At 39.6% G+C, this 24,516-nt stretch overlaps 1 protein-coding gene across 1 annotated transcript; it reads left to right on the top strand.

Moving 5' to 3' along the window:
• The first annotated feature begins 14,140 nt into the window (after nucleotides 1–14,140).
• Nucleotides 14,141–17,920, top strand: LOC119264351 (interferon a3-like). The gene is made up of 6 exons (XM_037542836.1): nucleotides 14,141–14,193; nucleotides 15,420–15,507; nucleotides 16,070–16,150; nucleotides 16,291–16,437; nucleotides 17,120–17,212; nucleotides 17,816–17,920. The coding sequence occupies exons 1-6, from the start codon at nucleotides 14,141–14,143 to the stop codon at nucleotides 17,918–17,920; spliced, it is 567 nt and encodes a 188-aa protein (XP_037398733.1).
• Nucleotides 17,921–24,516: the final 6,596 nt, after the last annotated feature.

The raw sequence follows: 24,516 nt of genomic DNA, 5'->3' as shown, positions 1-24,516 counted from the left end.
GCAGGAGAACATGCAAACTCCACACAAAATATATTTTATTATTATTTTTTTTACCTAATCCCTAGCTGTGGCTTAGTTCAATGATTTCACCAGTCCAGTCGAGATAATGTCATATACATTTCTGTTTTATATTGTTTTATAGAGTTTTAATGGTGCATCCTGTTTTTGTGGGTAACTTATAAAATAATTTAATTCATATGATCAATAATAAATCTGTACTCAAATGAAACAGTATGTGTTACTGTTTTAAAGAGAAGTCCTTACTGAGAAAAATACTTATGTTTATGAATCTTCTAGGCCAGCAGTCATGTCCATGCATACTGTTTAAGGATGAGTTATATTTAATGTAGCATTTCCCTGCTAGAAAAAAAAAACCCACCACAGTGTTCCAATCTTAAACGTAAGCAACTTTGACCTTGTGCGAAATGCTCCACAGTAGAGTGAGAGTTTTTGACAGTGTTGGGGATAGGAACCAGGCGTCTGAAGCTTTAAAGCCTCTAAAAGCTCTCTCACAGAACGCTGTTACACAATGTGATTATGAGTACACTCCTTGATACTGGAGACGTTATATTATTCAAGGTGGAGGGGTACAGGCAGGGCGTGGTAAGGCAATGTAATCCCAAAAACTTATTTTTCTGAGATTTCCACCATTTTACTATTTTCAGCATTAAAACTCAGGAGATGTAGATTGACTGCTTGTTTTGACTAGTAAATGAAATGTGCATGGTTCCTTTCTCCACCACTGTGAACTAATTTTTGTGAGTACATTTGTCTACAATTAACCCTTTATATTAAAACACTCTGAATTACTTTGTTCACATTTCTGCAACTGAATTATACAGAAATTTCGAAAATCGGTGGAATTCCCCATTGAATGTAGCTTGAATCAGGCTTACTTTGCATAAGGGCTAAAGATTAACCAGTCTAGCTGGACTTAGCTCAGTGTTGAGAGGTTTAGGTAATCTTGAGGGATCTAGATCCTACCAGTAATCCGATAATGTGTGGTTTCCTGTTATGAGCTCCTGATGTAACACCTACACTCACCTTATCAATCTCAGTTTCAAATGCCTCAACGATGACATGGTATTTACACAGGAATACATGAGTGCATTGTTTGTGGCCTCAGGTACATGACGACATCCAAAAGTCCAAAGTGAAACACAAGAGTAGGTCAGATTACATCTACTTTCACACTGTCACCGACACATCAGGCTGCCATTTGTGACCAACTGATAATACACATACATATATGTAAAGTGAAGGTAAAAGACATTTTAAACATGAATAAAATGCCCTTTAAAACAGCCTATATGCATGTTTCAGACAAGCAACTGAAACATTAATGACACAGCATTTCTGCCTACACCATTCCACTACAACTACACATCACCTTGAAAACAATTATTAAATACAACTGTTAAATCTCGTATGTTAAATCTCTCGTATTATTCTTACATTAATGTGGGAATCCATTCAACATCTGGCGCATGAATAATCCATTACAGCTTATGAAAACATATATGCACTGTCCAGAATCATTCTCTAAACCCTGAGGCCTCAGCACATTCATCTCAGAGAAATATCTGGAATATTCCACAAGTCACATCTTCAACAGTTGCATCATCAAAGTTTCCAGAAGGTCATGGCAAGGAGAAAATGTCTTTGTGTTTCTTTTCCATCTTTTCAGTTATACTGTTACTCATCTGAAAATAACTGCGCTGTGTTAAAGAGCGTGTGAGATCTTTCTTACATACTGCTATAAGGCTCTACGGTACTGATCCTCTGCTGTCTGAAATGTGCTGAACCACATCACTGTATCTCCTCTCTGACTAATACACACTGTGTAATATATCACAACTATTACTGTAATGACACTTTTCACCATGCACTTTACTTTACACTACAGTATTGATGCAACGCAGAGTTAGTTTATGTCTATAATATGAGCTGTCAGACTACTTCATACCACTCAGTGCCTGCTGGCTTGTAAATACAGTGAATCTGTCTCATATGCCATGTAAATAGATATACTTTCATACTTTATTTTATTTCTCTTGTACTTTAACTTATGTCTAGATTTATTTCTATTTTGTATTTTTCTGCATAGTTTATGTAAGTTTATGTGTAATTATATGTCTTGCTACTGAAACACTGTAATATTCCTCCGGGAGATAGAGAGATAGTGAGTGAGTGAGTGAGTGAGTGAGTGAGTGAGTGAGTGAGTTAATGAGTGAGTTAATGAGTTCATGAGTTAGTGAGTTAGTGAGTTAGTGAGTGAGTTAGTGAGTTAGTGAGTGAGTTAGTGAGTTAGTGAGTTAGTGAGTTAGTGAGTTAGTTAGTGAGTTGGTGAGTTGGTGAGTTAGTGAGTGAGTTAGTTAATGAGTGAGTTAGTGAGTTAGTGAGTTAGTTAGTGAGTTAGTGAGTGAGTTAGTGAGTGAGTTAGTGAGTGAGTTAGTGAGTTAGTGAGTGAGTTAATGAGTTAGTGAGTTAGTGAGTGAGTTAGTGAGTTAGTGAGTGAGTTAGTGAGTTAGTTAGTGAGTTAGTTATTGAGTGAGTTAGTTAGTGAGTTAGTTAGTGGGTTAGTGAGTGAGTTAGTGAGTGAGTTAGTTAGTGAGTTAGTGAGTGAGTTAGTGAGTGAGTTAGTGAGTTAGTTAGTGAGTTAATGAGTTAGTGAGTGAGTTAGTGAGTGAGTTAGTGAGTGAGTTAGTGAGTGAGTTAGTGAGTTAGTGAGTGAGTTAGTGAGTTAGTTAGTGAGTTAGTTATTGAGTTAGTTAGTGAGTTAGTTAGTGGGTTAGTGAGTGAGTTAGTGAGTGAGTTAGTGAGTGAGTTAGTGAGTTAGTTAGTGAGTTAATGAGTTAGTGAGTTAGTGAGTGAGTTAGTGAGTGAGTTAGTGAGTGAGTTAGTTAGTGAGTTAGTGAGTGAGTTAGTGAGTGAGTTAGTGAGTTAGTGAGTGAGTTAGTGAGTGAGTTAGTGAGTGAGTTAGTGAGTGAGTTAGTGAGTTAGTGAGTGAGTTAGTGAGTTAATGAGTTAGTGAGTTAGTGAGTTAGTGAGTTAGTGAGTTAATGGGTTAGTGAGTTAGTGAGTGAGTGAGTTAGTGAGTTAGTGAGTTAGTGAGTTAGTGAGTTAGTTAGTGAGTTAGTGAGTTAGTGAGTTAGTGAGTGAGTTAGTGAGTGAGTTAGTTAGTGAGTTAGTTAGTGAGTTAGTGAGTTAGTTAGTGAGTTAGTTATTGAGTTAGTTAGTGAGTTAGTTAGTGGGTTAGTGAGTGAGTTAGTGAGTGAGTTAGTGAGTGAGTTAGTTAGTGAGTTAGTGAGTGAGTTAGTGAGTGAGTTAGTGAGTGAGTTAGTGAGTTAGTGAGTGAGTTAGTGAGTGAGTTAGTGAGTGAGTGAGTGAGTTAGTGAGTGAGTTAGTGAGTTAGTTAGTGAGTTAATGAGTTAGTGAGTTAGTGAGTGAGTTAGTGAGTGAGTTAGTTAGTGAGTTAGTGAGTGAGTTAGTGAGTTAGTGAGTGAGTTAGTGAGTGAGTTAGTGAGTGAGTTAGTGAGTGAGTTAGTGAGTTAGTGAGTGAGTTAGTGAGTTAGTGAGTGAGTTAGTGAGTTAATGAGTTAGTGAGTTAGTGAGTTAGTGAGTTAGTGAGTTAATGGGTTAGTGAGTTAGTGAGTGAGTGAGTTAGTGAGTTAGTGAGTTAGTGAGTTAGTGAGTTAGTTAGTGAGTTAGTGAGTTAGTGAGTTAGTGAGTGAGTTAGTGAGTGAGTTAGTTAGTGAGTTAGTTAGTGAGTTAGTGAGTTAGTTAGTGAGTTAGTTATTGAGTTAGTTAGTGAGTTAGTTAGTGGGTTAGTGAGTGAGTTAGTGAGTGAGTTAGTGAGTGAGTTAGTTAGTGAGTTAGTGAGTGAGTTAGTGAGTGAGTTAGTGAGTTAGTGAGTGAGTTAGTGAGTGAGTTAGTGAGTGAGTTAGTGAGTTAGTGAGTGAGTTAGTGAGTTAGTGAGTGAGTTAGTGAGTTAATGAGTTAGTGAGTTAGTGAGTTAGTGAGTTAATGGGTTAGTGAGTTAGTGAGTGAGTGAGTTAGTGAGTTAGTGAGTGAGTTAGTTAATTAGTGAGTTAGTTAGTGAGTTAGTTAGTGAGTTATTGAGTGAGTTAGTGAGTTAGTTAGTGAGTTAGTGGGTTAGTGAGTGAGTTAGTGAGTGAGTTAGTGAGTTAGTTAGTGAGTTAGTGAGTTAGTGAGTTAGTGAGTGAGTTAGTGAGTTAGTGAGTTAGTGAGTTAGTGAGTGAGTTAGTTAGTGAGTTAGTGAGTTAGTGAGTGAGTTAGTGAGTTAGTTAGTGAGTTAGTTAGTGAGTTAGTTAGTGAGTTAGTGAGTTAGTGGGTTAGTGAGTGAGTTAGTGAGTTAGTGGGTTAGTGAGTGAGTTAGTGAGTGAGTTAGTGAGTGAGTTAGTGAGTGAGTTAGTGAGTTAGTGAGTGAGTTAGTGAGTGAGTTAGTGAGTTAGTGAGTTAGTTAGTGAGTTAGTGAGTTAGTGAGTGAGTTAGTGAGTTAGTTAGTTAGTGAGTTAGTTAGTTATTTATCTAGTTATTTAGTTTTATCTAGCGCCACAAGTTCTAAACAGAACAATTTCACACTTAAGTTGTTCTTTACATGGTGAAACAGTTCATCAGATTGATGGAGAACGTCTTGTTTATGCTTCTGTATGGAACATTTTAGCATTTTGGTTCTATATAGCTCCAGAAGGAGTTCTTTTCTTGTCATGATGTCAAGCTTTTCAAGCTTACGAACCCTTTTTGGTGTCATATGGAATCATCTACAACACATTCTACAACAATCAGAAGATCCATTTCACCATGTAAAGAATGAACTGTTCTGTAGAGCTCCAAAAGTGGTTCTTTTCTTGTTATGATGTTAAGCTAAAGAACCTTTTTTTGTGCTATATAGAACCATTTACAACACATTCTCCATAAATCTGAAGAACCATTTCCCCGTGTAAATCTTGAAATGATTCTATATAGAACTGATGGTTCTAAATAGAATCATTACATATTTGAAGAGCCATCCTTTCATTTAAGCAAAGCGAAGAAAATAAGACGATGTAAAAAAAGAAAAAAAAGGAAGAAAAAGATATCATTCCTTAGATGTTCCTTAGGTTCCTTAGATTTCCCATTATTGAACTGAAATGCTATTTTTATAGTTTCAGTTTTGAAATGCTCGTTTTTATTCATGTATACATTACAATTCCTAAATGGCTCACTGCTGGCTTCATCACCCAATCAGTGATGATGTAAGAAAAGACTCACATTAGCATAAATTCCTCAGTGATGACAAAACGTTCGCGCGGGATATACGCAGCTGTTTTGTTTACAATGTCCGCTACATTACAGCATCAGTCCAGCCGAAAGTGAAAAATTACTCACTTTCATCCTTCAGATGATGATGTAACTCACGTTTGCATAGACACCTCAGTGATGACGAGGCAGGCGCGTGGGAATACACGCCTATTGTTTATGCTATCCAGTCGAAAGTGAAACTATTGCTCACTTTCACTATCCAGCCGCTCACAGCGTGGCAAATAACACCTCACATAATGTCCACCACGTCCCTCAGACATGACGTAAGACTGCGTTTCCCAAGATTCACGTTGCCGTTAATCCCTGATCGATGACAAATATTGACAATCACGAAAAGGCAAACCGAAGCGGCCGCCTGTATTTCCGCACGGGGATCTTAAACCAGCATCTGAAGCTGGGATACTACATACAGTGCTTTCATAATATTCATGTTTAAACGAATATTGACCCCTTTTCTAGAAATCACAGTGCGTTCACACAAAACATAATAAAACAAAAATTCAATCTAAATCCAGCATGCAAAAAAAGGATGCTGGCTCGTTCATGACCACTGTCACCACAAGAGACTATTAGTGTTCTATAGGACACCTTTAGATCCCATTAAGAAACCACCAAATGCATCAGTCCAAGGACACCTGTTGAACCATTAAAATAGACTGGGATACCAACCCATCAAAGAAAGCACTGGACGCCACCAGGTCACTGTGCAGTGTTTATTTAACACTGAAAGCAAACCACATTCAGCATTTACTCAGCTCACTTACACGTTCAGCAGGTTCACTACAGCGGGCGAATGCAATGCTTGGAGATCAATGGACTTGCATTACCGCATTACAGTGGTGCTCGCGTGGGGAACAAACATCTGCAAGGTGATTTCGTTACCCATTGCACTATTTTATGACCTCGCAGCAGTTTGTGACGACCCCTTCAGAACCCCCCCGCCCCCCAGCAGCGGATTAGTTCACTTATTGATGAGTTTTGATGAGTGTTTTTAAACGATAATGCTACAACCCGAAGTTACACTATAGCTAGCAAGCCAGTGTGAAACAGATGTTTATAATTTTGCCTATGATTTCGTGTTTTCTTACTGCAGACACACACACACACAAACACACAAATACACACACACACACACACACTCACAATCACACTCACAATCATGTCTATCTATCACAAATACACACACAATCACACTCACAAGCATACACACACACAAACACACAAATACACACACACACACACGCACACACACACAATCACACTCATAATCACACACACACACATGCACATAAACAAATATACATAAAATGCAGAATAACAATGATTTTCTTTTGTTTGTTTACTCTTTTTTTTTACTTTTTGTCGTTTGAATTCTGTTTAATGTGTGTGTGTGTGTGTGTGTGTGTGTGTGTGTGTGTGTGTGTGTGTGTGTGTGTGTGTGTGTGTGTGTGTGTGTGTGTGTGTGTGTGTGTGTGACATGCCAGCGCGTGTGTTCATCAGTGCTGGAAGTAAAACCCCTGAACAAAAGCTCTTTCATTTTCTGGTCCCTAAGAGAACTCGTGCGGGCTTCCCACTGCTCCTTTATATGCAAAGCACTCTTCTTTTTTGCTCTCATAAAGTCTCTGACACGAGCTCACTTCTCCATCTCACGGCGCTGGTGAGGATAGCAGAGATGGTGATGGTGCGCTGCTTGCTGGGACTCCTTGTAGTGGGACCTTTGCTTGCATCTGCAAGATGCACCAGCGAGCGGAAGCAAAAAAGAATATCGGGTATAATCCAGCACCTCTGTGACCTGGTAAGACTGAACTGAAAAGCTAAGAGGAATATAATAGCAATGATCATTTCATCTTTTCAGATCAATAACGGCGCGCTATGGTTTGTGTCTGTCAACAGCGTTGTATTTAAATTAAGAGTAAAGTCTTTTTACCTTAAGATGTTTGTTTGTTTGGTTTGTTTGCTGTTGTCTCTGCGGTTTTATATCTTACATCTAGAAACACATCAGAGCCTTCTGTGTACAGACAGATGTGCGGTCACAAATAGATGCAAGAAACGTTAAGAAAAGGAAAGTTAACGTTTAAAGTGATGCCTTTAGTACAACATATGTCACTTCTTCATGCGTCATATGCATGAATATGCATGAATATTCGTTTTTCTTTAAAAACGAATGCACCTGTTCATTACTGTACTCACTGAATGAGTGAATAACGACATTCATCTGCTTTTCTTCGTGTCAGGGGGAACTGCGCCCGAAGAGCTGCATGAAAGAGGTGGAGAACATGAGGGTGGTCCGTCCGAAGACCCCAAGCGAGGTAGGGGGGGTGGGACAAATAGGGGGGGAAAGGCAAGCGTATGCGACGCTTTCTGTGGGTCATATTATTTGTCCAAATGTACAAAGCAGATATGACTTGGACTTATTGTCATATATATATATATATATATATATATATATATATATATATATATATATATATATATACATTATATATATGTATATATACATTATATATATGTATATATATGTATATGTATATATATATATGTATATATATACAAAAATATATATTAACAATTTACTTGATTTAATTCAACATGAATAAAAAAATATTACATGGAATGTATTTCAAATACATGGAAGATATTTACTGGTGTACACACGCGACGCAATTAAATTAAGTAAATGAATGAAGTATATATAAATTAGTTTTTTTTTTTAAACTTTTTTAATAACTTTTTTATACTTTATACATTTAGGAATTTTATATCCATAACATTGCATGTAAACATGCATTTTTGGTTTTGTTACTTTTCCCAATGCGCAGACAGTGCGCAGGATTACGCCCGTTCATCAGAGTGAAATCAAGTAAAAGCTCTCAAAATGTTTTATTTCGCATATTTAGATGATTTAGACCGGGATTCACTCCATAGAACTTTAAGACTTACCGGCAGCCAAATTTCTTACCAAGTTAAAACATCTGCCCATACACTGTGCTCTTGTTGTAAACAGAATTAGTCAAGTAGTTTCTAACCAACTGTAGTGAAGGCTGTTTGCCATGATTCATTGATGTCATTCAACACCCTGAAGTGGTGTTTAGTCGTGTTCCCATAACCGCCTGTGTGCGCGTGAAAAAAATCTGTGGGCATGCAACCTGCCTTTTTTGTTTAGGTGCAGTGTTTTCTTTTTTCTTTGACTCTTAAACTCGCGATTGAAGTTCATGTGTCGTTTTTTTCCTGTAAGGGTGCAGCATCAGCCTATCAAATGAATGATTTCGACGGTAACCTGCTGGGAAAGTCGAGCCTCACGCGCTAAATCACCTCCCCAAGTCAGACTGCGACCACGTTACTCTATGTTTCTGTTCACTCTGGTGAAACTGTTTTGCTTCTTTGTTTGGGCAGAGGAGCAGACCCCTGGTGATGGAGTGGTCTTTCCGGCTCGCCTCTGAACTCTTCCTGAAGAGCGCAACTCCCACGAGCTGGAAAGCTCGGGAGCTGCAGCATTTACGAGACCTGCTGGGCCAGCAAACCCAATGCGTGAGAAAATCAGACTGGCGTAAATATCCTGATTTATCACGATCCTGCGGACACTGACGCCTTATTTCCTCTCATTTAGTTCGACTTTGCCGGCTCAGCTGCTGCTGTTGGTGGTGCGGAGGTGGAGCAGTGGAGGACCTTCTGGACCAGTCTGGATCACTTTCTAACAGAGCAGGTGACACCCTCGCTGGCCCCCTCTGGTCACCAGCCACTGCAGTATGTGTGATGTTTATATACACTTACTGACCATTTTTAATGCTGTTCGCTTTTTTTTTCTTCTCGTTTTCATCTCCGCAGGGTTTCAGCGCATGCGCGTGGGAGAGCGTGCGGCCTATTGTTTTGAGCGTCATGCAAAATTTGTGTCGATGCAAAAAATCAAGGACGCGCCGAAGTACAAGACATAACACACGGTGCACCTGCGCATAAAGCAGGAAACAGCTACTCCTCTCCATCTGTCTGTCCTACTAACGATTATCAGTTTGATTGTAAACATCGGGAATTCAACGGATTTCATCAATCGGGTTCAGATCATGTTATTTATTTTTTATATTGTTTGGTGTACAGGCATCTTGTTTATTTAACAGTTTCCAACTTATTAAATTATTTCATTCTTATGATCAATAATAAATCTGCACTCAAATGAAACACTGTGTGAGTGTGTGTTGCTATTTGAGCGAGACTGACTGAGAAAGATACTTATGTTTATGAATGTTCGGCAGCTGTTATGTGTGTGTGTGTGTGTGTGTGTGTGTGTGTGTGTGTGTGTGTGTGTGTGTGTGTGTGTGTGTGTGTGTGTGTGTGTGTGTGTGCGTGTGCGTGTGCGTGTGCGGTGTCAAACGTTGCTGTATGATTTTAGGGCAAAACGTCTGTTGAACATTAATAAAGCTGCAGGGTAAGAACTTCTGTGAATTGACAGCATGTATTTACAGTAAAATACTGTAAAAGCACTTTGGACACTGAGAGCAGCAGCAAAGTTAACAGTAAATTACTGTAAATTTACTATAAAGTAATTTTGAATGTAATATAGAGGAAACTGCTGTAAATGATCACTGTGAGTAAACAGTCCTCTGCTGCCGTTAAATTACTGTTTATTTTATGGTAACTGTTTTTTTACAGTGATCACTGACAAAATGACAAACATTTGAGAATTTCTAAAATATACCATTTTGGATTCAAAGGCACATGTAAAAAATGTCCAATAGCGCAATTATATTGTTATTAATAGCTGCGAAACACTATGGTCATCCAACGGTACATTCCTCTTTTATTATTATTATTATTATTATTATTATTATTATTATTATTATTATTATTATTATTATTGCTTTTTGCCCGCAGTTTTCAAGATATTGACACTTTTCCAGAATGTTGGGTCTGTTTGTTAATAGTTTTTACAGATATTTACACTTTTCATATAATGGACGATGACATTTTTCTTTATAGGACTGAAAGCGGAACTATACTGGCAAAAGTTTGTGGACATTACCTATGATAGTGACACCCCCTTAACAACATGGGATACTATAACACCTACTCGGCAATACCACGTAGGAACTGCGTGTGAGCTGCGCAGTCACCATATGGTTCTTCTGAAAATGCACTTTTTAATTTTTTTTATTATTTACGTTTTGCTACACATAAAAATTCGCAGTATTTTAGCCAAATGTGTCAGAAATATTACAATTACTCTGTTTTTCTTATCTTTCTGCACCACCTCCGACTAAAACAAAATTTGGGATACGATTTTTCATCAAAATATAAACATATATACTTTTTTAAATTATTAATAAAATTCATATTTTTTATATTTTTACCATTTCGACTGCATTATTGTTTAGAAAAATAATACTTCAGAATCTGCTGTTGTGGCAGGAATTGTTTATGAATTTAGGAACAGAACAAAGAGCTCACAGACATCAACTGCCTGTAGTTTATTTTTATTCGGAGCTCGGTTTCGAGGCTGATGTTAACTGTAAGATGTTTATTAACGCCTAGCAGGGCATCGAAGTCTATCGCAATGAGTCTTGATACGGTTTGGCTAATACATAAAAAAAAATCCAGAGTCTCAAACCCAAAGGCACCATGTGCTAATTCTAACTGAATGCATATGACAGCGTCTGCAGAGTGACTATACATTTATTTACGTGCTGTGACCCTTTTCATAAATATAAGAAATAGTATCCTGCCGACGATCCTGATGTTCAGTGTGGAAACAAACAGATGTTCGGTACTCTGGAAGCCAGCGCTCGTGTATTTGAGGGGGATTTTGTTAAGGGATGAACAGCGAGAACAGATTGCCACTGTACACCACCCTATAAGGGATCACATGAATTGGAAACATGAAAAAATGGTCATTTGAAATCATATCATGGAATACCCGCATAAGCCGGAATCCCCAACCATATCTCCTAAATATAAATGCTCTGATTAGAGCATTAAGGGCTTTTCCAGATAAACATAATGCACTGAAGAAAGGAGTACTTTGAAGTGACCTGATTCAGTGTGCCAGGTTGTACATAACTAGCTACAGTGCATTATGTCAGAACAGTAGCTGCCTCTCCCTTCACTTATTCTGGAATCAACTGTGTTAATCTAATGTATTTTATTAACGTGCATCCCAAAGTTTAAACCAAGTAAAGCGTTTTGTTTTCAGTGTGATTACACGGTGTTTATCAATTGTGAAAATGTGAGGTCTGTTAACTGTTGTGTGAATGTAAAGTAAACATTCTGATAGTAAAAATGGAAATGAAACGTCACCGTGTAAAAGGACGAATCACTTTCGGGGCCATAAGCCAGGAAATCTCTCACAGCGATGTTTCAGTATTTCTGCATAAGTCAGTGTTTGGGACGCAAACAAAGTCACTCAGAGTGGTCTGATGCGAAATAGTCCATAGAACGACTCTGATTTCTTTACAGTGGTACACAGATATGGCCCTTTTATTAACTACACAACTTTACCAGTACACACGTACACGTACACGTACACGTACACGTACACACATACACACACACACACACATTATATATATATATATATATATATATATATATATATATATATATATATATATATATGTGTGTGTGTGTGTGTGTGTGTGTGTGTGTGTGTGTGTATATATGTATATGTCATATGAGTCTTTGTATGTAATGTTGATCATCTAAATAATCTTTGGGGACTATGCTGCCATGCTTCTGTCCCTCCGCCATGGATTAAAAAAAAAAACAATCCAAACTCTTCTGACAAAAATTCTGGTAAAACAAAAAGTATTCATGGACAGTGCCTGTAATCACGTCATAACTTTGTTTTGTGGTGTAGCTTTTGAAGGCATTAAACTCTTCAGACGTCTGGTTCCCATCATCACCACTGTGAACAACACTCTAAAAAGTGATACGACAAATATACACATTTTGTGTCATATTGTTTTTCGATTTACATTTGCGGCATTTGGCTGACGCTCTTATCCAGAGCGACTTACAACTTGATCATTTTACGCAGATAGGCGAAGGTGGTGTTAGGAATCTTGCCCAAGGACTCTTAGTGGTATAGTGTAGGGTGTTTACCCAGCCAGGGATTGAACCCCAGTCTATAGCATAGAAAGCGGAGGTGTTAACCACTATATTACCAACCACCAACACCAACACACCAACGATTTAAATCACTCTGTGCGTCGCCCCCAACTGAGCACAGTGATGTGTCTAGTCACAGAATGTGTGTGTGTGTGTGTGTGTGTGTGTGTGTGTGTGTGTGTGTGTGTGTGTGTGTTTTAACATCACTTTTTAGAGTGAATTCTGAACTGGCACGTTTCTCTGGAATTACATTTCACACCAAAACCACTCCGAATGAGCTTAACCGTTTCATCATGCAGAAATTTGGACAAATCTGTGGGATTCCCCTTCCAGTTTCAATAAAAGTGCAAACGCACTCTCAAACATTATTTCAGTGCGTGGTTCTTTATGACTAAAGCCAGGAGCTTTTCATTTTTTTAGACCGTATAGTAAAATTTCGATTAACACTTTTAATCACTCTAAAAACAGATGTGTTAAGAAAAAAAAACACACATCTGTCTCACATCAGGCTGTTCAGTTGGAGACGACACATTTTTAAGCTACTTTTAACACAGAATGTGTTGAACTATTTCTGTGTCCATTTACAGATAACATGTTGTGTGACGCAGTTCTGAGGAGTTTAAACGCTTGGTAACGTTGTGAGGACAGAAATCTACTAATGCAGCCGTTGGTTTTGAATTCATGCTCCATTAGTGACACTGTCTTTGTTCTTCTTTTGAGGTTTATCGTTTTTGTTTTTAGACCGAGGCCACATCAGAAAGCAAAATAATGCCGTGCAAACTTCATTTCCCATACTCATAGATGACCGTGACGAGACACACTTATGCTGTACTGGACTTAAAGGGGAAACCGGTGATTTTCAACGTTTCTGCATAATTAAGTGGTTATGATGTAAAAAAAAAAAGTCATTCGGATTCGTTTGGCGCGAAATGCTTCATTCAGAATTAGTCAGAATGAATCACAGTGGTGATGATAGGAACGAGACGTCTGATTGCTCCTGAATGCCACATCACACAATGCCATTAAATGATACGCCACCATTTACCTTTCACACCATTATGTGTACAAAGGCACCAAGCACCTAAGCTCACTGGCGGTGTTGGATAGTATTACATGCATCGTAGACACTGCGACCCCTGGTCCCTACACTCTCAAATAACCAAATACAAAGAACCATCTGCGTGGCTAAAGGGTTCATTGTATGGTTGCATGTTCTTAAGGAGTTCTTTGAATGGCTCTTCAGATTGACGGAGAGTGTGTTGGATTAAGGTTCAATAGAGAACCTTTTTGACCTTTGTTCTTACAGGCTTGACATCGCAACCACAGCAGAACCTTTTCTGGTGATATATAAAACCACATATGACGCGTTCTCCATCAGTCTGAAGAACTATTGCGCGTGCAGTGCTTCTATATAAAACACCATGGCTGTAACTAGAAGTACTGCCTTTATAAAAGAACCCTTGAAGATCCGTATTTTTTAGCACCACCACTGTAAAGACGCCTGAGATAGTAGGCTTCCTTACAGCGCACCATCTCAGATCAAAGCACTCTTTGTTTACATCTCATTTACTGAATTACACAGAAATTTGGGAAAAATGGTGGAATTCTCCTTTAAGTAAGGGACAGAGCTTTACTGAAGTGTGGGCGAGGCCAAACACTGTGGACCGGGCCAGAACCTTAAAACCACCGGAGAGACGAGCGGAGAAAAGCGGAAGCAGCTATGGCGGTGCTGCGGTCGAGAGGAGCCACGTCTCGATTGCAGGCTTCCTCACGGTGAGAGAGATTCCCTGTTTACCGCTTAGTTCGGTGGAATGAGCAGGAGGATAACCAGAGAGGAAATCTGACCCAAACACAAGAGAAGATACACAACAAAAAGTAAAGAAATACCTTCAAATGTGGTTTTTCATCAGCATCCGCCTCTCCTCACTTCAGAAGACGGGTTGGAGCAGACGGCTGGCCTAAAACAACGAAGTGAAAATGTATTTAACGATCCGTCTTCGCGCATGAGTTACACACTGTAAGTAATAACAGTAAATATTAATGCCCAACAGTAAACATTACAGCGAATGTGAGGGTATTAATGCCCTGTATATCATAACAGTGTCCTATAAAATTTTAAGCATTCACTTTTTATTTAAAGAAAATGACCTAATTCTACTTTTTAAAGGAACGCAACTAAATAACAAATATTAGCAACTATTTAGCGAATATAATCAATAAATTAGGCCAATTAGTTCAAATCAATTTGTAGCAGCAGGTCAAAAAACAGAAGTGCAGGGAAACTACATAGAACACCCAACACCCAGCATCAGCAGACAGAAGTCCATTCTCTTTGATGCACGCTTGGTTTACAACAAACTGATAAACCAATGAAACGGTAGCAAATGAACAGATGATGTCAGCTATGTTAATGAAATGGAGCACAATAAATATGACTTAATTCATAACAATAATTCATTAATAATAATTAATAACAAATAACAGTAGAATTAAATGTTAAAGGTTTATCACAAATACACACAAATATACATGGTTAGACCAGCATTGTGAACTAGAAGCTCTCAACAAAGTATACATCTGTAATGTTTATTGTAGAGGCTGCCCACCTCTGATCACTTGTCACAGGTTAAGTCCCCGATTATTTCAACAATGGGAATTCGACATGCGAGTTAGCATACAGGTATTAATGATTAATGACGCGACACCAAGGGACTAACCTGGCATTCCATGGAAGTGCAACGGTGATTGACTTTTCAGGTCACAGAGATGCGAAAGGCTGTTGGGAAAGCACTTCAGGTTTTCGCTTTTCATTGGCTTTGGTATAAATGCACGAGCCTCAAACTCAACGGCAAAGCGAACGCCTCGCGCTCTCCTAACTTGTTCTTGTCCATCTTCAATATCTGTAATTCAGCTGCAGTCCTCCATCAGCTCTGGTGCTCTCAGTGCTGTAGAATGGCAGTGTTAAAGATGTGTCTGCTCGGTGTTCTCCTTGCCCTTAGCTGCTGGAGCAACGTGGATGGATGCACATGGATGAAGAGCAACTTCCACATCTTAAACAACAGGGCCATCTCGCATCTTCAACAAGCGGTAAGTAAAGAGGTTCGCTGGACTGTAAGTTATTTACTGCACTTAAATATGTGGTTCTTCAAGGATACTTCGTGCTTTGTCTGGTGAAATGGTTTTTCAGATGGATGGAGAATGTGTTGTCTATGGTCCTATATAGAACCAAAAGGGCTCTGCTGTTGTTATGATGTCAAGCTTGTAACAACAGCAAAACCTTTTTTGGTGCTACATAGAACCATTTTCATAAAGGTTCTCTGCAGGGTCATATACCATTTCAGTATGCAAAGAACCATTCATCCAAGCATGAAATTGTTCTATACAGAACTCATGGTTCTAAACAGAACCATTGCCTTGACTGAAGAACAGCTGATCTTATTAAGTGCGTATTATAAAGGAATGTAAGATAGCTGTCCATTAAAATTCTAAATTGAATTGCTATCTGAAGAAAACTGGGGAACCTGGACTTGACAAAGAGGATGTTAATGCAAACTAGTCTTCGTCGTTTTTTACACTGCAGATCTGATAGACCAACACTTTTCAACGCATTTGACTTAACTTTTCTGTGCAATTTCTGTTTACATTTCAGTGCGACGACGTCACGCATCGTCACGTCACTCTGACCGTGGAATTCCCAAGCAAGCTTTACAGTCACGTGACTCAGCTAAAGGCAAGGAAAGCACTTTTACTTTGTACTGAAAGCCTCGGGAAGGAGCTGACGGTGTTTTAGAGCAGCTATATGCAGATACAGATACACTGCATTGGTTTGAACGGTTGTACTAATGATAACAAACCTGTGTGGCTCTTTAGGCGAAGTCCCACGTCGTCTTTATTCTGCGAACTCTGAAGAACGTGATGCGGCTCTATGAGAAGTCTGAGAACGCGGACTGCGACCAGCAGAAGCTGCAGACATTCATCCTCGACCTCCACCGTCAGATCACGGAGCTCGAGAGTTGTGTAAGTCAGTGCAGTCAGTGGTCCAATCAGAAAGAAGTAACATGGTTCAAAGGACAACTTGGTCCCAGTCCTGCCTTAAAAGTTTGAGTTATTTGAACTTCCAATAATACATTGACAGATCATAAAATATGTTGTTATGGTAACTTACTTATGTTGTTATGGTAACTTACTAATAGACGTTTAATTAACTGGAAACGTTAAGGCGGCCGGGCAACTAACTTTTTCAAGTAAAACGCCCCTTTTTAAAAATGATCTGTCTCCACTGTCTGAACAAAACTTCCAAAAGCTTATTTTTAAAGGAGAATAACAAACTTCCCATCTTTAAATACAAGTTTATTTAAACATTTTCATTCCAAGCCATTTTGAACCATTTCTGCTGAGCCTTTTGCGATAAAAATCGGACGGTTTAATGAGCTGGCATTTTAAATGATGGAGAAATGGTGAAAATTTAAACTTTGATTAAGGTTTTGTTCCGACAGCGACGCTATAATAAACACTTTATATTATTAACCACAATGACACGAACAGATGGGCTGTTAAAGGGGGACGACGGCTTTATGAGGGGCATCATTTCTTCCTTTTTATTGTGCGGAGAGATCGAGCCCAGCACCTGCCTTCAACATGAAGTAGGCAAAGAAAGTGTTCAAAACGATTTTAACACGTGTTCGTTTTTTCTGTGAAGGCTACAAAAGTCGTCATCACTGAAGCGAACAAGAAGATAATGAAGAAGATGGAAATGCACTTTAAAAGTCTGATTTCCCACCTAAAGAACACGGTAAGCTTTCACACAGCAGAACCACAGATCCATCTGAATGTCTCATGAAAAAGGATTATTTAAGCAAACTCTCAGCAAAGAAAGTTCTGTATAGCACCAAAAATATCTTATCTAATAAAGTATCTTGGCCTGTTACAACAGAGGAACCTTATTGGTGCTTTTTAAAAAGGTTCTATATGGAACTATCGACAGCATGTTCTCCATTAATGTGAAGAACCCTTTCACAATGCAAATAACTCTTACATCATGCAAAGTGTTCTTTGATATAGAACCGTTTTCTTGACTAAGGAACCATATATTTTGAGTGTAAGATCTAGTTGGAGTCCATTCACTCAGTGGGCCTTGTTGTTTATGCCTCTTGTATATGCTTTGGGGTGACTGAAAATCGCAATAATAATAATAATAATAATAATAATAATAATAATAATAATAATAATAACAATAATAATAATTGTGGTATTATTATCAGTATGATGATGATGATTATTATTATTATATACAATGAGCTCAATTATTGTGCACTGGGGCCCAAAAGACTGAATACCCTATAAATCACTCAACACTGAACTTGCCTGACGCTGAAGCGGATCTTTCTCTTTGCAGGATTACAGCGCGGCAGGCTGGAAGGACGTCGCTGGACTGGTGCTGCAGCACCTCTACAGACTGGACCTGCTGGCCATCAGCACTAAACTCGACCCCAGCCTTTAAGATGAAACTGCGTCTGAAACTCAGTTCGAAATCCTGACCGCGAGCAGAACCACGAGACATTTTCTGTGAGCGTGAAAATAACTGCCAGTTGTTTCGCTTATTTCTATATTGTGATATTTATTGTAACAAAAATATTTTTATGTAAATATTTATTGTATTTATTTTATTTATTTCTTATCTCTAATGGCATTATTAATTTATGAATTTTATATGAGCTGTAAAAAATAAATACACACATCTTGACGTCCAGTGGTTTTGGTGTCACTCTTTCGAATAACGTAAAGGAAGACGTCTTGAATATGAAACTCGGCGCAGGAGCTTCTGTCACTCACCTTTCATCATTTTATTTTTCATTGATCTCATTGTTTAGGGAAACGCTGAAATACAGTAAAATAAGGAAATAAGTGTATCGAAATGGTCCAAATACTGCACTGACATGAAAACGGCTTTATCCACACTGTGGGGGAAAATAAATATATATATATATATATATTTTTTTTTTTTTTTTTCATTCATCAAGGTTCAAACAATGCGAACCTGACGTGATCCCACATTTATCATAGCCTCATAAATAATAACGAATAAAACAGGCTAAGTGGAGCCAACACAACATAAAAACACACCGCACCCTGAATAAAGCCAGTTTGGTACCTGTTTTTCTGGAGGAACATAATAAAGACAAAAGAAAGAAAGAGAAACATGATAGGATTCTGGGAGCCACTGTTGCGCCTGAAGGCAGCCTGTGACAGTTCAGTCTCTGATGTTTCAGGTGTAGATGGTTCACAAGTGGGTTCTCTAATCTAGTGTTGCAATATCTTGCTAGCTTGCCAGCTACGCTTCACACGGACTTAATGGTGAGTAAAATTAAAATTTCTTTGTGACTTTTGAGGCACATTAATGATTAAGGCTCGTTTTAAGAGAGAAATGTGGTGCTGTTCGTTTGTTTTAAAGCGTTTAACCCCCAACATTAGCTAGTAGTTGTAGTTAGGAAGCTTGCTAGAGGCTCGCTTCTGGGCGTAGAGAAGGAGAAGGCATTCGACTGTGTCCCCCGGGGTATTCTGTGGGATGAGCCATTCAGGCCCTGTACAAACAAAGCAGGATCTTGATTGGCATGGCCAGCAGTACAGTTGGACTCCATCAGGGCTGCCCTTTGTCACCAATTATATTCATAATTTTTATGGTTAGAATTTCTAGGCGCGGTCAGGGGATGGAGGGTGTCTGGTTGGTGACCTCAAGGTCACATCGCTGTTGTTTGCAGATGATGTGGTCCTATTGGGGACATCAGGTCGTGAACTTCAGCTTTCGCTGGATCAGTTTGCAGCTGAGTGTGAAGCGGCCAGGATGAGAATCAGTACCTCCAAATCTGAGGCCATGGTTCTCAGGCGGAAAAGGGCGGAGAGCCCTCTCTGGGTCGGGGATAAGCTCTTGCCTCAAGTGGAGGAGTTTAAGTATCTCAGGGTCTTGTTCACGAGTGATGGTACAAGGGAGTGGGAGATTAACAGGCGGATTGGTGCTGGGTCAGCAGTGATTTTATTGTCTTTAGATAACATTGTTATGAACAATAAAAATGACTCTACTTCAGCTTATCTTTTATGGGAATCCCTCAAAGTGTTCTTAGGAGGACAAATAATTTCTTTCACTGCCACCATAATAAAATGCAGAAGCTTGAGCTTCAAGATCTTCTATCAGAACTTACAAAACTTGATAAACTTTATGCTACAAACCCAATCCCCGGTTCTGCAGAAACATCGTTTGGTTCTTCAGACTAAATTTGATTTGATCTCAACATCCAGTGAGGAGCGGCTTCTTTTACATTCACGTAGTAATTATTATGAACATAGTGAAAAAACATCTAGGTTGTTGGCTCACCAATTGAAGAGACGGGCGGTATCTCGTCTGATACCTTGTATTAAAGATGAGCAATGTTCAGGCTCATCAACAGATCTTTCAAATCGTTTTATTCTGACCTTTATAGATCGCAAGCTGTATCTGATGTTGAGATTTCTCCTTTTTTAGACAAACTGGCTTTCCCTGTTGTGAACTCATTTGCTGATCAGCTTGACTTACCACTGACCCAAAAGGACATCAAAATTTCTATTTCTATAAAACCACAAAGCACCTGGCCCAGATGGGTTTCCCATCGAATTTTACAAGAAGTTTGCTGTGAAATTAGTACCGCTTTTATTAGCAGTTTTCAATGAGTCTCTATCTTCCGGCACCTTGCCACAAACTATGACTCAGGCGTCCATCTCACTACTCTTGAAAAAAGAGAAGGACCCCACCCAGTGTGGGTCATATAGACCTATATCTCTTTTAAATGCAGATGTAAAAATTTTGTCCTAAGCCCTGGCGCTGAGATTGGAGCAGGTACTCCCTAATATTATATCATGCGATCAAAATGGCTTTATCAGGGCATGCCAGCTCTATTTCAATATCCAGACACTCTTAAATGCTATTTTCATGAATCTGTCTCCTCTCTGACTCTGACTCTGAATGTCTCCTCTCAGGGATGTCCCATTACTCTTTGCCCTAGCCATCGAACCTCTGTCATTCGCTTTAAAATCTCTCCCATCTTTTAGGGGTGTTGTCCGCACTGGAGTAGAGTTAAAACTATCATTATATGCTGATGATTTGCTGCTGTATGTGACTGACCTGGTTACTTCACTGAAACATATAATGTCCATTTTGAATGAATTCAGTTCCACCTCAGGGTATAAGGTGAACCTACAGAACAGCGAATGTTATCCACTCAATACATTGGCATTATCACTGGATCAATCCAACACACCCTTCAAATTTGTCCCAGCAGGTTTTAAGTATTTGGGAATACAAATTTCACGTACTTTATCTTTCCTCTTCCACAGCAATTTCATTCCATTACTGAACAAGGTCAAATTGGATCTACAGAGGTGGAAAACTCTTCCTTTATCCCTATTAGGCCAAATTAACACTATAAAGATGAATGTACTGCCTACATTTTTATTGTTGTTTCAATCTATTCCACTCTATTTACCTAAATCCTTTTTTAAAGAGTTAGATCAGCTCTTCACTACTTTTATCTGGGACAGGATGTGTCCAAGGGTCAGTAAATCAGCTCTACAGACATTTAGAACGGATGGAGGTCTGTCCCTGCCCAATTTCCTATTTTACTAGTGGTCAGTCACAAAATATTTCACTGGCTCCAATCTTCAAAACTCTTGTGGTGCAAATTAGAAATCAAATCTTTCCTTCTCTCCTTCCCATTGCACTATTTACTTCACCTCTTCCACTTAAAGCCTCAAAGTTATCCAGAAACCCAGTAGTACTATCTACAATTTGTAGGACAATCTGTTTCTGAACCCTTTTTTGAAATCCTTTAAATCCGGGGTGCATTTACGTCTTATGGACTGGGAGGATTCACGCACAAATAAATCTAAAACTGCCTGGGAGGGTGAATTGGGCTTCTCTATCTCAGATCTCTGGTGGAATAGGGCAGTATGCCCTGTGCAAGGCTTCAATTAATCCAATTCAAAGTTTTACACAGAATTCAGAGATCCAAATCTCAATTGTCTAAATTTTATCCCAACACAATTGACGATCAATGTGACAGGTGTTCGATGTCTCCTTGTGACCTGAGCCACATGTTTTTCTACTGTCCCACTTTGCAGAGGTTTTGGATGAACTACTTTGATACCATGTCCATGGCCCTGGAAGTGAGGTTAGATGTCTGCCCTCTGCTGGCAATCTTTGACCTTCCTGCCCGATCACCCACTTTCACCCGAGGTCAGATAGAGATTCTAGCTTTCACATCCTTGATGGCAAAACGTCGCATTTTGCTTTTGTGGAAATCTTCAAAACCACCCTCTATTTTATCATGGTTACAAGATGTGATGTATTCTCTTAAATTGGAGAAAATTATACTCTGAAAGGTAATACTGACTCCTTCTTTTCCAAGTGGAATTCTTTTATGTTGTATATTGATTTGCTATCAGTACTGCCCACCAATGGATTATAAATACAATAAAATTAATTAGGTTTATTTTATTATTATTATTATTATTATTATTATTATTCCTAATTTAAATTTTTTTTATGGGGTGTGTTTGTCTGTCCCTATGTATAGATGTTGAGGTGGAGACATATTTGACTTTGTGTTGTCTTTTGGTCATGGCTGTTGGTGCGTTTGTCCTTGCGTCTCTTTACGGACTGGAATATACACTGCTCAAAAAAATAAAGGGAACACTTAAACAACACAATATAACTCCAAGTAAATCAAACTTCTGTGAAATCAAACTGTCCACTTAGGAAGCAACACTGATTGACAATCAATTTCACAGCTGTTGTGCAAATGGAACAGACAACAGGTGGAAATTATTGGCAATTAGTAAGACACACTCAATAAAGGAGTGGTCCTGCAGGTGGGGACCACAGACCACTTCTCAGAACCTTTCTGCTTTCTGGCTGATGTTTTGGTCACTTTTGAATGTTGGTGGTGCTTTCACACTCGTGGTAGCATGAGACGGACTCTACAACCCACACAAGTGGCTCAGGTAGTGCAGCTCATCCAGGATGGCACATCAATGCGAGCTGTAGCAAGAAGGTTTGCTGTGTCTGTCAGCATAGTGTCCAGAGGCTGGAGGCACTACCAGGAGACAGGCCAGTACACCAGGAGACGTGGAGGAAGCCGTAGGAGGGTAACAACCCAGCAGCAGGACCGCTACCTCCGCCTTTGTGCAAGGAGGAACAGGAGGAGCACTGCCAGAGCCCTGCAAAATCACCTCCAGCAGGCCACAAATGTGCATGTGTCTGCACAAACGGTTAGAAACCGACTCCATGACGATGGTATGAGGGCCCCATGTCCACAGATGGGGGTTGTGCTCACAGCCCAACACTGTGCAGGGCGCTTGGCATTTGCCAGAGAACACCAGGATTGGCAAATTCGCCACTGGCGCCCTGTGATCTTCACAGATGAAAGCAGGTTCACACTGAGCACATGTGACAGACGTGACAGTGTCTGGAGACGCCGTGGAGAGCGATCTGCTGCCTGCAACATCCTTCAGCATGACCGGTTTGGCAGTGAGTCAGTAATGGTGTGGGGTGGCATTTCTTTGGAGGGCTGCACAGCCCTCCATGTGCTCGCCAGAGGTAGCCTGACCGCCATTAGGTACCGAGATGAGATCCTCAGACCCCTTGTGAGACCATATGCTGGTGCGGTTGGCCCTGGGTTCCTCCTAATGCAGGACAATGCTAGACCTCATGTGGCTGGAGTGTGTCAGCAGTTCCTGCAAGATGAAGGCATTGAAGCAATGGACTGGCCCGCCCGTTCCCCAGACCTGAATCCGATTGAGCACATCTGGGACATCAAGTCTCGCTCCATCCACCAGCGCCATGTTGCACCACAGACTGTCCAGGAGTTGGCGGATGCTTTAGTCCAGGTCTGGGAGGAGATCCCTCAGGAGACCATCCACCACCTCATCAGGAGCATGCCCAGGCATTGTAGGGAGGTCATACAGGCACGTGGAGGCCACACACAATACTGAGCCTCATTTTGACTTGTTTTAAGGACATCACATCAAAGTTGGATCAGCCTGTCGTGTGTGTTTCCACTTTAATTTTGTGTGTGACTCCCAATCCAGGCCTCCATTGGTTAATAAATTTGATTTCCATTGATGATTTTTGTGATTTTGTTGTCAGCACATTCAACTTTGTACAGAACAAAGTATTCAATGAGAATATTTCATTCATTCAGATCTAGGATGTGTTATTTGAGTGTTCCCTTTATTTTTTTGAGCAGTGTATTATCAGTGTTACCATCTTATTTTTATTGTGATTGCTGCTCCTGCTTTGAGAGAAAAAAAAAGCATGAAAGCAGGTTTTAATCATAATGGTCTATTTTCAGTTGCAGCATGACGAACGAGTCAAATCCAGAATAATGAAGGTGCTGGGATTCAAGAAGAGCCTGAAGAGTTTGAAGGTGGGATGTTGCACCTCCATCTCTCCCGAATCCGTGTTTGAAAATAACGTCACCAGCTAGTCATGTAATTACTGACACCCACGTCATTACAACAGCAAAGGAGGCAGATAGGTCGGTGATGTCTGGACACACAAATCCCATCTGATCACTTAACAGTGCAGTCAGGAGACTCAAAAGATCTGATTTGACAAACAAATCCGATTTGCCTGTAGTCTGAACATGGAGCTACAGCACCACCTGCTGAACAGCTGAATAGTAAAAGTTAACGGAACACATCTTCAGTTTTCATTCTTTAAAAATCCTGTGAATAAAACTCTTTATCTAGAGCAGGGACCCCAGAGGACCCACATTTTTGCGGCAACATAAATCAACCTGAACATACAGGGACGAAGGGAAAATGCGGACTGTTTGGGGGCCACTGAGGGTTGGTTTAGGAAACGCTGAACTAGGGCAAGCGTCATGTTGTGTGAAGACAACTGAACTACATTAAAAACCTTTTGGCCAAAAAATGAAACACAGATTTAATTCGTTTTAGATGAAATGCTTCTTTATTCAAAAAAGTTTTTTGCTCATACTTCTCCCCATTATTTCAGAAGTAAACAAACAATGTTATACATCACTCCTATGTCAAACTTTGAAATTA

The sequence above is a fragment of the Pygocentrus nattereri genome, chromosome 1, assembly GCF_015220715.1.
Source record: "Pygocentrus nattereri isolate fPygNat1 chromosome 1, fPygNat1.pri, whole genome shotgun sequence".
NCBI lineage: Eukaryota > Metazoa > Chordata > Actinopteri > Characiformes > Serrasalmidae > Pygocentrus > Pygocentrus nattereri.
The sequence above is the reverse complement of the archived record's forward strand: the minus strand, read 5'-3'. Positions and strand labels throughout refer to the sequence as shown.

Excerpts from the sequence above, each read along its gene's own strand:
- LOC119264351 (XM_037542836.1), top strand. The coding sequence starts at position 14,141 with ATGGCGGTGCTGCGGTCGAGAGGAGCCACGTCTCGATTGCAGGCTTCC. Across the intron at positions 15,508-16,069 it reads TCTCGCATCTTCAACAAGCG|TGCGACGACGTCACGCATCG; the intron begins GTAAGTAAAGAG and ends TTTACATTTCAG. Across the intron at positions 17,213-17,815 it reads TTTCCCACCTAAAGAACACG|GATTACAGCGCGGCAGGCTG; the intron begins GTAAGCTTTCAC and ends TTCTCTTTGCAG.